Raw genomic sequence first — 12474 nt, 5'->3', positions numbered from 1 at the left:
GGTGGGGCAATGCTCAAAGCCTATTCTGGGTCTAGCCTGTGCTCTTCTGCTAAAGAGCTCTCTGTGGCTTAAATTCAGTGCATGTGACTCATTTCTGATCAACCATCTTCCCTCAGCTCTGTCATAACTGAATTACTCTACATTTTTAAAAAAAGTTTTACTTATTTATTTTAAAAAGAGAGAAAGAGCGAGGGGGAGAGGGGGAGAGAGAGAGAGATTTCAATCTTGTATCCACTGGTTCACTCCCCAAACGGCTTCAATAGCCAAAGTTGGACCAGGTAGAAGCCAGAAGCTTGGAACTCCATCCAGGTCTCCCACGTGGATGCAGAAGCCCAAGCACTTGGGTCATTTTCTGCTGCTTTCCCAGCCACACTAGCAGGGAGCTGGATCAAAAGTGGAGCAGTTGGGACTCCAACCAGCACCCATTTGTGATGCTGTTGGCACTGCAGGTGGCAGTTAACACGTTGCACCACAGTGCCGGCCCCTAAGTTTGCTCAATGTACTTTCTTCCCTTGGTTTCAGTGGTTCACACTCCCTTAGTGCCTCTGCTGTCAGTCACAGTACTTCTCAGGGTCCTTTCTCCTCATCTGGGACCAGCTTGGGGGTTCTGTCTGACTAGATATTCTCTTCATGGGCCCTCCCTTCAACATCTGGCTGCTCCCCAAGTTAGCTGTCTTATGATTCCGTCTTAACCCTACGGCTATAATGATCATCCTTGGCATGCAGACACTTTACGGACCACAGATCACCATTTAAATGAAGCCTAGTGCTTCACCATGTCTTCTTCTTCTTCTTCTTCTTTTTTTTTTTTTTTTTTGACAGGCAGAGTTAGACAGTGAGAGAGAGAGACAGAGAGAAAGGTCTTCCTTTTCCGTTGGTTCACCCCCCAAGTGGCTGCTACGGCTGGCACCTTGCAGCCGGCACTGGGCCAATCTGAAGCCAGGAACCAGGTACTTCCTCCTGGTCATGCGGGTGCAGGGCCCAAGCACTTGGCCATCCTCCACTGCCTTCCTGGGCCACAGCAGAGAGCTGGACTGGAAGAGGAGCAACCGGGACAGAACTGGTGCCCCAACCGGGATTAGAACCCAGGTTGCCGGTGCCGCAGGTGGAGGATTAGCCTAGTGAGCCGCAGCCCTGGCCTCACCATATCTTCTAAGGCTGCCCTGACCCTGCCTCCCTTCCTCACCTTGCATCTCCTAGCCCTTCAGTCAATGCTACTGTCAGTAGGAACTGACCTTCTTGCAGTTGCTTGAACTTTCCAACTTCCTTCTCCCAACACATCCCTGTTCTTCTCAGATGCTCTTACTCATCCTCAGTCTCAAGTCACTCGTGAGCTCTCCTGAGAGATCTCCCCCCATCTCCCAACTCAGATTGAGATGTCTTCCCATTTGCTCCTGCATCCACCAGGGGCTTTTATTGCTTGGGTTGGTGTTTTCTCTATCACTCATCTGTATCTGCCTCTAGATCCTCACAGACAGGGCCATGTTAGTTTAGTCTGCTATGTTCTTGGACAATCTGGTATACAGAGTATATACAAGCATTATGTGCCAGGTGAACAGATCAGCTGTTATACAGAACTTTGTACATCCCTGGGTGCATTTGATAGCACTGTCACTGTCTCTGACTTCCTTGGACCTTGGGATGTCCAGAGCATGCTGTCTGTTTCCTCCATCCGATGTCTCCCTCCAAGGTTCCCTGATCCTTTCCTTTATAATCCTGTACTTAACGTTGTGGAACAGAGTGGATTCTGGCTTATCTGCAGCCTGGCTCCATTGTATTATGGGAGAGGAAACTCAGATTCCAGGCTTAGCCAAGACTGGATTCTGCTGGAGTACAGGCCCAAATTACACTGTCTTCCTGAAATCGGGCCTGAAATTTGGCCACACAAGGATGGTGCAAAACTGAGATCCAGGGCATAGCAGAAACTGCCTTAACAGCTATCTGACAACTACCTTAATAGCTGTGAAGGTATTAAGCCAAGCAAGCAGAGGTGAATCTGTCTTCTGATCTGCTTCCAGTGCATCCCCTGTCTGGGGCCCCCTCCCATCACTGCCCAATCAGCTCTTACAGAACCTGAGCAAGAGGAGGACCTTAGGTATGGGCTGGCTGCCCGTTGCTGCCAATGATCAATGTCAGATATGAAAGCGATAAGAGGCACCTTTGTGTCCCAGGGAACTGATTTTGTGTCGCTACTGAAAACAATTTAATGAATAAAAATCATGTGTCTGGAGAGAAAGAGAAAGACATTTGACTCCTCAGGAGTTAGAGGCCAGGAGGGAGAAAGCTGCTGTGCAGATAGCCTGGGTGGGACGACCCTGGGCTGCACAAGGAGCAAGGCTTACAGAGGCAGAGAGGTGGCCGGCGCCGCGGCTCACTAGGCTAATCCTCCACCTTGCGGCGCCGGCACACCGGGTTCTAGTCCCGGTCGGGGCGCCGGATTCTGTCCCGGTTGCCCCTCTTCCAGGCCAGCTCTCTGCTGTGGCCAGGGAGTGCAGTGGAGGATGGCCCAAGTACTTGGGCCCTGCACCCCATGGGAGGCCAGGATAAGTACCTGGCTCCTGCCATCGGATCAGCGCGGTGCGCCGGCCATTGGATGGTGAACCAACGGCAAAGGAAGACCTTTCTCTCTGTCTCTCACTGTCCACTCTGCCTGTCAAAAAAAAAAAAAAAAAAAAAAAGGCAGAGAGGTGCTTCTGTGAGCTGGAGAGTGAGGAGGACCCTGGCTTGGCTGGGGCCAGAAGCAGAGGAGTCTGGAAGGAGAGCATATTTCTGATGGAGTTGGTAAGAGAGAGACCAGGGCCAGGGATGGGTGAGCAGCAGGTACCCAGGGCTTACCCGTGATGGAGAGGTTCACTGCCTGGCTGCTCTTGTTCTTCAAGCCATTGTTAGCTATGCAGTAGTAGTTCCCAGAATGCTCTGCGGTCAAAGAGAAGCTGACAGACCTTCTCCATGAAGTGGCTTCTATCTTCTTCAGAAATACATTTTCACGAAAAATCTGGTACAGGATCGGCAAAGAACCTCTATGGGCTTCACAGTGAAAGGTCACTGTGTCTCCCTCAACAATCCGGGACTTCACAGTGCTGAGGGTCAGGACAGGCTGAGACACAGGGACTGAGGGAGAGAAAATTAGTCAGCATTCACTTCTGCCACTTACTGTCGACTGCAGTCTGTGGCCAGAGCAAAAGCGCGGTCTGCAGCCTCTACCAGCCTCAGAGCAGCCCGGCAACCTCCCAGCTTCTCACACTGGCTCTGTCCCGGTCTCTGTGCTGGACTTTCCACTCTTCCTTTCCCATCAGACTTCCAGCTCCTGCTCTCCCGGCTCCCCTTGTTGTAAGAGGTGATGTCTTCGGGGAAGAAGTCCCTTTTCCTGCTTCCACCTGTACTACTCCCCTGCTTGCATCCTTCCCACTGCCCTGGGACCACAGAAGAGCTGCCCCTCCTGTGCACGTCATTCTGCATCTCCTCAGTCCCTTCAGTTCAGTTGGCCTCAGGGCTCTGCCCTTGACCCCCCTTTCCCATCTGGAGTCTTCCAGGTCCTCTGCTGTACTTCCACCCAATGTGCATCCAGACTGACCTCTATTTACAGGTGAGAAGACCAAGTCAAGAAGAGGCCCTAGGAGAACTGCTGTGGATGGAGTTCCTAGCTTGTGGGGAACACACAACCTGTCCCTGACTGATTCTAGTGGCCAGGTTAGCTCACTTCATTAGCTCACTTCTGACGGAGAGTGGCCTCTCCTTGCTGGTTGGGGCCCCAGGCCATTGTGTAGGCACAAGAGTCCTTCCCAGAGTACTGTGGGTACAGAGAGATGGAGGGATGATCCTCCTCTGTCCTCAGGATTTCAGCCTCATGATAAAATGGAGAGAGGACAGGGAGTGAGCCTCCCTCGATTGAGTGTATCTCTAGTGCATTTTCCACAGCATCCTAGTCCCCAGGAGGCTTGAGAATGATGAAAGGAAATGTCCTGGGGGCTGGAAAGAGACCACAGACTGTCCAGGGAGGGTCCCTGCACATTCTTAAATCAAGGAGACTTGTAGTCTTGAGGCTAGCACCCTATTTGTTCTGGCTTTATTTTCAAGGGTCATTCATTTAAACTGAGAAGAAGTTGTATGCTAAACCACTGGACATTTCTTTAATGTCTATTTCTAAGAGTTTCCAAAAGCTCCCATTGTCTACAGCCTTTTATATCCCCAACTCCTTCTGTTTAAATCTCAGACTAACCTACTGGTAGGTTATTTAGAGCTTTGAGTTATGGATAACCGTCTAAACCTCTGCCAGGTGTGGTCTTCAGTGAGGGTCCCTATATGCATTTTGAGAGCCCATTCCTCAGGTGACAGCTGGCAGGACGCACCTCTTACATTGATGGTCATGGGAATGCTGGTATAGGAGCGACGACTGTTTCTGGCTATACAGGAGTACGCTCCAGCATCGCTGTTTGTCACCACATGGATCTTGAATTCTGCTTCTTGGGAATCTTGAATTTTTGTACTCTTAAATCTCTTGTTGGGTAGCTTATACCAGGACACTGTGATGGGCCCTGGGACCCCCTCTACCAAGCAGATGAGCACCAACTCCTGCCCTTCAAACACTGACTCTGCGGTTGGGACAGTGCGTATTTGAATGTTGGCAGCAGCTCCTAAATGAATAAAAATGACATATCAGAGTCCTGGAAGTGGAGTGCTGTTGGGTGGAAAGTTACAGGAAAGAAAGAGCTAAATTTGCTGATCTTACATGGGAAGTTGGCCAGTAGTGGAGTTAGGCTTGGGAAGAGGGAGGAAGTGGGGAGAGAGCATGCTCCCACCCTGCTTAGAGAGAACCTCTGCTTCCAGTGGTCGTGTGGAGAGTTGGGACAAGAAACAGAGGTAACTCTGCCTACCTCCTCTCATATTTACTTGCACATCCCAAAGAGCAGACCAGAGATGATATCTAGTGCCCAGATGTTGGGGAAAATGGTGAGGGTGCTAAGGGGTCAGGGAGACTTTGCATCAAAGGTGATTGTCCAGTGGCTTTAGTGACCACAAGCTAACTTGACAATGAACCATTGACACATGCAGTATACTTGTTTTTGAGAGAGTACTTCTCAACCCCTCTGTGTGTCAGTTAGTTGGTCAAAGGATGTGGAGCCAGGACAGTCCTCCTGAGCAGGAAAATCTGTGATATAAATGTCCCACATCTCAGATGGGTGTGGTTTTACACAATGATGTTGGCTTAAGGCGGTGCCTTTTCGAGTTATCCTGAGGTCTTAAAGACCAATAGAAGATGACTAAGAGGGGGGAGAATGGTTGGGAGTTGGGGTTCCATTAATTTTGTCAGGGGAGAAGCTTATGTTGTAATTGATGGGTAATACCCTCTCCATCTTCTCTGAATTGTCCTTACTTGAAACAGTGCCCCAAGAAATACCTGTTACTTGCATCTGTGGAGAAAATCAGTAACATTTAGACAGTTAAGAAAAAAAAGTCAGAATAGTTCTGTTTGCTTGCCTTCTGCCTAAGAATTAGGGTAACTTTAAGGGAAAGGCTATCACTTTTCACTCTCTCTTTACTTAGTAAAGTGTGTGTCCCAGGCTATGTGTCCTTTCCCAGTGCTCAACCATATTTCCTATGTAACAGACCAAATTTAATCTGGGGAAGCATTTGGCTATTAGTTAGCAGTTACACTTGAGAACCTACACAAGTTTAGAAATGTAGGAAAAACTGACAGTGGATACAAGATCACCCCTGGTGGCATTGGGTTGGAATGGTTTGTGCTCCAAGCTTCTGTCTTTTGGTTTTCTTGTTCTTTAGCTCTCTGCATCAAGCTTCTAGCATTCTGTGAGTCTGTCCTTAAGGCTGAGCAAGGTCTGTTCAAACCAGCCAGAGGCCTCTGCCATGCCTACAGCTTATACCTGCATGCTCAGCAGAAAAAAAAAAAAATTATGGTGTCAGGGAAGAGAGCCTTCAGAGAGAAAACCAAGAGTTGTATCTAATGGCATTGGAAGGCAAAACAAACCTCTGTCTCTTTTCTTGGACTTTACTGGTTCCAAGCTCTTCTTAAGGGTCTTTAAGAGTTGGGGTCTCGTCTTTCATACAGTTCCCTTTCCTACACACATGAGAACCACTTTCTACATGGACCAGTGGCCCAAACTGATGTGCAGCTCTGTCCATCTCTCAGCTCCATGCCTGGGAAAATCTTAGAACCCACAGATACTCACTTTGCACTTGAATTCGGGATCTCATGCTCTCTTTCCAAACGTGGAAACTCATTGTGCTTGCCTTGCACCAGTAGGACCCCGAATCTTCAATCCACAGGGCAGGAATCTGGAGCTCTGGAGAGTCACGCCAGTCCGTTACCGGGATCTGGTTGTCTCTGAAGAAACGGAACTGGAGCTGGACATGTGACTTCTGTGGAGGGAGCTGGGTCTTACAGGTGAGGGTCACTGGGCTCCCATCTATGGGCTGGGAGGAGCTGGCTGCCAGCACAGGACGTGGAAACAACTCTAGAGAGAGGGATCACAACAGCCTCAGAGCAGTGAGGCTTGGAACTGCTCTGGAGGAAAACACAATTCACTCTCAACACATGCAAGCAGAAATTGTGGAAGCAAGCAAAACGGATGCCATTTTTGATTCCTAACACTCCTCACTGACAAGCACTGGTGTGCTTGCTCTGTCCATTTTGAGAATGGGCCCTGACATTCAGTGGTATTCCAATCACCCTTTTCCTCTTCAACAATCCACCCTTTTCTTCTTCAACAACCCCAGGGACCCTCCTTTTGACTGATCCATTTCCCACTAACATGAAGGCTTTACCTAGAACTTGGATTTTGATTGTGTTGGAGGAAACAGCACAAGTTTGCTTATGTTCGGTACACTGATAGTCACCGTTGTCCTTCAGACTTGCATGATAAATGTGGAACTCCGAACGTCTATCAAGCTGTGTCAGGTGCCGATTATTCTTCCTAATGGTCTTTGTAGTCATTGCTGATTCTGCCTTTGATTTGCACCTCAGAATCACGGAGTCCCCTTCAAAAATAGCAAGTGGAGCCTGCAGAATCAGTAGAGCTATAGGAAACACAAGATGAGTTATTTGGTTCATTTCATTGTTTCCCTTTCATTTTAATTATAATTCTCATTAGATTTCATAGGAAAATGGACCCCAAGAGAGGATTATTAAAAGGGACCTGGGGAAAGGACCATCATTATTATTTTTTTGCTGATTGTAAAATAAACACATGGACTTTCAAAAAAGTTGAAAGGTAGACATGTAAGCAAAATCACCCATCACCTCAACACTCACCTTTAGCATTTTTTTTCCAAATTTCTTTCACCTATTCTTGTAGGTGAGAATTTGTATATTTTCTTATTATGGAATAAAGTAATATTTACATATTTGATAATCTGTCTTCGGCTTACCATGCTATGAACCCTTTCCTATGTCATTATTGAATGTGATTTTCAGTGGTCACAAAATTTTCCTTCAATGACACTAATGTCATTTCCTTCATGAGTCCTCTATTCCTAAACCTTAGGGGTCCTCCGTTTTGGGGGTAATGTCTATGATTGTTTGCTTAGAGGGAAATTGTTAGATTGAAGAGCACAGGCCTATTTTTCACTCCTTGCTGCTGTGCTGCTTTCTTGTTCACAAATCAAAGAGCATTGTATCCAGGACAACACAGCTGCAACTTCAGAACAGCAGCTTTAGGACCAAAAAGGGAAATCATTCTCTGTCTCTTTTTATCTATCTTTAACTAACTATCATTTCTCTAGATCTTTAATGTGAAAAATCTTCATGCTACTTATTGTTTCAAGTAACTAATATGACTCAAAACTATACATAGAACCAGGAACAATTCGCATAGATAACTTCTTAAGTTTCCTCTTATCTAGCAGGTTGTGAAAAAAGACAGATTCTCATGTCTTACCCTTTAGATTTTGATCCAATAGCTTCATATCTCCTTGATTAAAAAGCTGCATAGCTTTTGACATAGATCAAACTTTTAAGAGTCCCAGATTGAGTAAAATTGTGTTTGTATGGTTCATCCATAACCCTTAGCTGTTACGCATGACAATTATTCTCTTCTGGATACATGACTTGGGGTCACTGGTTCAATGAGTTTTTAACCCATTATCTTGCGTTTTCTTAATTTTTGTAGAATCTAACCACAGTGTGGGATAAAAGTTATTTACTCACAAGTGGTCTGACAACTAGAAAGGGAAAATGGATTGATATGGCTTCTGAAGCTCTCCTCTCAGGTCTTGCTCACCTTTAGAGAAGATCAGGTGTACAGAGTTACTTGAAGCTGAGCCCTTCGCCTGGCATCTATAGTCTCCAGACTCATGGACCAGGAAGGTGTTTCCTGGGACCTCCCTTGACATCTCAGCACCAAATTGCTTATGGTACCATACTGTTTTCCTGGGTGAATAGAGATGAAATCCATTGCAAGTCAGATTCACTGTCTCCCCTTCAAAGTTGACTGTCCATGGAGGATGGAGGGAAACAAAAGGTTTTGGCGTAGTTGCTGTGGGGGAGAGAAAGACTGAGTATGAGGTGGAAGGATCTGTGGTTCTGGCTGCAGGCATCAGTGCAAGACGGACTGGAGAAGGCCTCAGAAGGCCCCTGGGAAGGCTGTGTGTTATCCAGGAATACTTGGTTCCTCCAGGGTAGAGTGAATGACTGCTCAGGGGATGGCAATGAACAAAATGATTTCAAAAGGGCAAAACCAGCAGGATCCTTTGTCAAATGCCAATGGTTGGTTTTCCCATTGCACAAGTGGATCCTACAGAAAATGACCCTTGCCTCCCATTTTATCATGCTCATAATGTCCTAAGAATTCTCAAAGGTGTTGTTAAGATCACAATTTTGCTCTTTCTCTGAAAGATTAAATTACATTATCATAAGAATTTTGTCCTGAGAGAAGCTTGAGAGATCAATTTCTCTGACATCTTCAATTTTTCAGATGAGGATTCAAATACCTAGAAAAATCTCATCACAGCTAATTGTGGCAGGGCAAGGGATGGACAACTCACTCACAGGAATCCAGAAATGACCTAGACATGGGCACAGCTGGAGCAGCTGGTTTAGAATGAGAGGAGGGGTTTCAGAGAATTCCTGCTGTTTGTGGGTCCAAAACATTTTCTGTCCCAAAATAATGGCATTATGAGTTAGAACTAAGAAAATGTGTGATACAGATGGCTTTTATTCCTTATCAATCTCCCTTTTGTGCACACATGTTGGATGTTCTTCTGGGCCCACACATTTCCTGGAGGATTTTACTCCTGAACCTACAGAGGGTGTAATATTCCTGCTGGCATCTCCACAGTGGGGTGTTTTTATAGGAGTTTGCCTGGCTCGCTGTTTGGAATGGACTCTATCCTGAGTCCTACACATTTACCATGGAGTTGAAGATGTCTTGCTGGGGTAAGAGGGGTCCATTTGCAGTAAATGCAGGGCCTAGCAAAGGCCACGAGCTGCTTGTGCACACACCACCTTGCCTAGGGCAGATCAGAGGGAAATCATGAGGTTATCCTGGCCCTGGGGTAATGCCAAGAGACACTTTCACATGTCTGCTGGCCTTGGCAAGAAAACAAGAGGCATTAGAGATTCCCAGGCAGCTAAGGCAAATGTTGCCCATGTATTAGGAAACCCTCTTCTCCAGAGATATTGAAGGCAAAAAAAGGGAGAACTCACCAAACTGTCCACGGATAGAAGCTGGAAGAAAAAAAAGACCAGACATGAACAAGGAGCAAGGTAATGGCCACTCTTTCCCCCCATCCATTTACTATTTATTTCATTAAAATTCATTTAAAATAATTTAATAGTTATTTCCTATCCATATATACTTAGGCATTACACTTTGACTTCTAAAATGAATGAAAAATGATATCTGCTTGCAAGAAGTTGACGGGCAGGGCCGGTGTTGTGGTATAGTGTGTTCCTATATCTGAGTGCTGGTCTGAGTTCTAGCTGCTGTGCTTTATATCCAGTTCCCTGCTAATGTGCTTGGGAAAGCAGTAGAAAATGGCCCAGGTCTTAGGGTCCCGCACCCATGTGGGAGACCCAGAAGAAACTCCTGGCTTTAGTTGGGCCCAGCTCTGCTTCTTTGGCCATTTGGGGAGTGACCAGCAGGTGGAAGACCTCTCTCTCTCTCTTTCTCTGCTTCTGCATCTCTGTAATTCTACCTTTCAAATAAATAAATAAATCTTTTAAAAAATGAGTGGTGGAGTGTCCAAAAGGTATGGGGGCAGTGGGGGAAATAATATTAATAAGGAATGCAGGGGCCGGTGCTGTGGTGCAGTGGGTTAAAGCCTGCAGTGCCAGTATCCCATATGGATGCTGGTTCGAGTCCCAGATACTCCACTTCAGATCCAGCTCCCTGCTAATGTGCCTGGGAAAGCACCGGAGGACAGCCCAAGTCCTTGGGCCCCTGCACTCACGTGGAAGACCTGGAGGAGGCTCCTGGCTTCAGATTGGCTCAGCTCCAGCCCTTGCGGCCAGTTGGGGAGTGAATCAGTGGATGGAAGACTGCTCTCTGTCTTTACTTCTCTGTAACTCTGTCTTTTAAACAAATCTTAAAAAAAAAATAATAAGGAATGCAGGGCTCAAGTAAGGAGTGCTGATTTTATTATGAAAGCCGTTGGGAACCTTGGAAAGGTTTCAAGCAAGAGCATGACAAGGTTGAAATCTGGACCTTAGATGGAGTAGTCTGGCAGTGGGCAGACTTCAGTGAGATAAAATGTGAAGGGAGAGACTGGGTTAGAAGGCAGGATAAGAAGAAATGTTGATACATAGTTTTCTTTAGTGTGTTCATCTAAAATTAATTTTTAACTTGTTTACCTTATCTGCTTGTGTATTGTTTTCTCTCTAGAATGCAATCCCTGTAAGAGCAAAGCTTTCTCTTCTGTCCATTGTATATCCCAAAGGACTTAGATCGGTACTTAGCAGGGAGAAAGAGAGAGAGAGAGAGAGAGAGAGAGCGAGCGCTCTCCCAACTGCTACTTCACTCCTGAAATGACTGCAACAGCCAGGGCTGGGCCCGGCCAAAGCCAGAATCCAGGAACTCCATTGAGCTCTCCCATGTGGTTGTCGGGGTCTCAAGTACTTAAGCTGTCACTTGCTGCCTCCCAGGGTGTGCATCAGCAGGAGGCTGAAACTGGAGGTGAAGGTGAGACTTGAATCCAGGCACTCTGATAAGGGACATGAGAATCTCAAGTAGTATTTTAACCACTGTGCCAAATGTCAGTTTCCCATAAGTATATATTAAATATTAATTTCCTGACTAATGAACTAAAGAATTAGGTTAGCAACGGTAAAGAGAGAAGGATACAGGTTTGAGAAATGGGTAGTGAGAGAGAAGAGGTAAAATTGGCAGGATTATACATTGAGGAGATATTCCAGAAGAGGGACAGATTTGGCTGATTCCTTCAATAAAAATGTTTAGAATGCCAACCACAGACCAGGGCAAGGCTATGAAACTCCAGAAATGAGTGAGAAACACATTGTCCCTGTTCATGTATGGCTGATGGAAGAGTTATCTAAACCTAGGTGGTTCTTTATTTCTGAGAACAACGGATTATTTCCCATTACCTAAATATCTTGGTCACCATGACTTTTGTATTATTTTAAAATCAGCTAATATCTTTCTGAGTGTTTTCTAGGTGGTATGCACTATGTACACTGTTTTATGAAATTTTAATAATCTTGTGAGGTAGGTACTATATCATAATTATAAAAATCAGCAAATTATTTAAATAGGTAATAAGTGACAGGATGGGGTTTTGATTCCAGATCCTTTTTGACCCCAAAGTATACAACACTGGCTATTTCCCTATCTTGTGCTTCTATGTTGCTGCCTCACTGGGATGCACTTCCCATCTCTGGAAAAATAGTTCATGCACCTTCCAGTGTGGGGTCTTTTCGTCTTATATCATGCCCTGTTCCACCCCTCCCCCCTAGCTCCCACTCATCCTTTGGGTTTTACAAAGTGTTTGTGTGTGTTATATAAGATACTTCTCAACTTACAATGTGGTTACCTCCTCATAAACTCACTTCAAGTTGAAAGTATTGTTGAAAAGGCATTTAATAAACCTAACTTACAGAACCTTATACTTTAGGCTAGGCTAGCTTGAATGTGCTCAGAAAATTTACATTAGTTTACAACTGGGCAAAATCATCTCGTCAAAGTCTCTCATAAAAAATCGTGTGGTAGTTAATATATACTACAATAAATGTATAAGAATGAAACTGACATCTTTTGATTGTTGTTTTAGCTCATGTCTATACTACTGTGAAAGAGTGGTCTTTCTACTTTTTACTTGTTGGATTTTATGGTTAGTGATGCAGTAAATCCTGTGACTATAAAGTAAATTGAAATCATGTTTTTGCAAAAATTAAAGGAAAACAAAGAAAGGAAGGAGGGGGCTTGAGGGAGGGAGAGAGAAATAGAAGGAGAGAAATATGGTTCTCTTATAATTAAATCTATGAAATCTGTTCTTATATATATA

The 12474-nt window shown here is 45.4% G+C and overlaps 1 protein-coding gene across 1 annotated transcript in view; it reads right to left on the bottom strand.

Annotated features, from left to right (window-relative positions):
• The window catches only part of FCRL5 (Fc receptor like 5), a 50639-nt gene that overhangs the window by 36187 nt on the left and 1978 nt on the right, over window positions 1–12474 (bottom strand). The window contains exons 2-7 of the mRNA XM_008264266.4: window positions 9662–9682; window positions 8238–8492; window positions 6784–7035; window positions 6189–6473; window positions 4350–4634; window positions 2836–3111 (exon numbers count right to left, since the gene is read on the bottom strand). Coding sequence (XP_008262488.2) covers window positions 2836–3111; window positions 4350–4634; window positions 6189–6473; window positions 6784–7035; window positions 8238–8492; window positions 9662–9682 — 1374 coding nt within the window. The remainder of the gene's footprint in view (window positions 1–2835; window positions 3112–4349; window positions 4635–6188; window positions 6474–6783; window positions 7036–8237; window positions 8493–9661; window positions 9683–12474) is intronic.

The sequence above is a fragment of the Oryctolagus cuniculus genome, chromosome 7 (genome assembly GCF_964237555.1).
Source record: "Oryctolagus cuniculus chromosome 7, mOryCun1.1, whole genome shotgun sequence".
Lineage (NCBI taxonomy): Eukaryota > Metazoa > Chordata > Mammalia > Lagomorpha > Leporidae > Oryctolagus > Oryctolagus cuniculus.
Note: the sequence above shows the minus strand (reverse complement) of the source record. Positions and strands in the feature narration are given on the sequence as shown.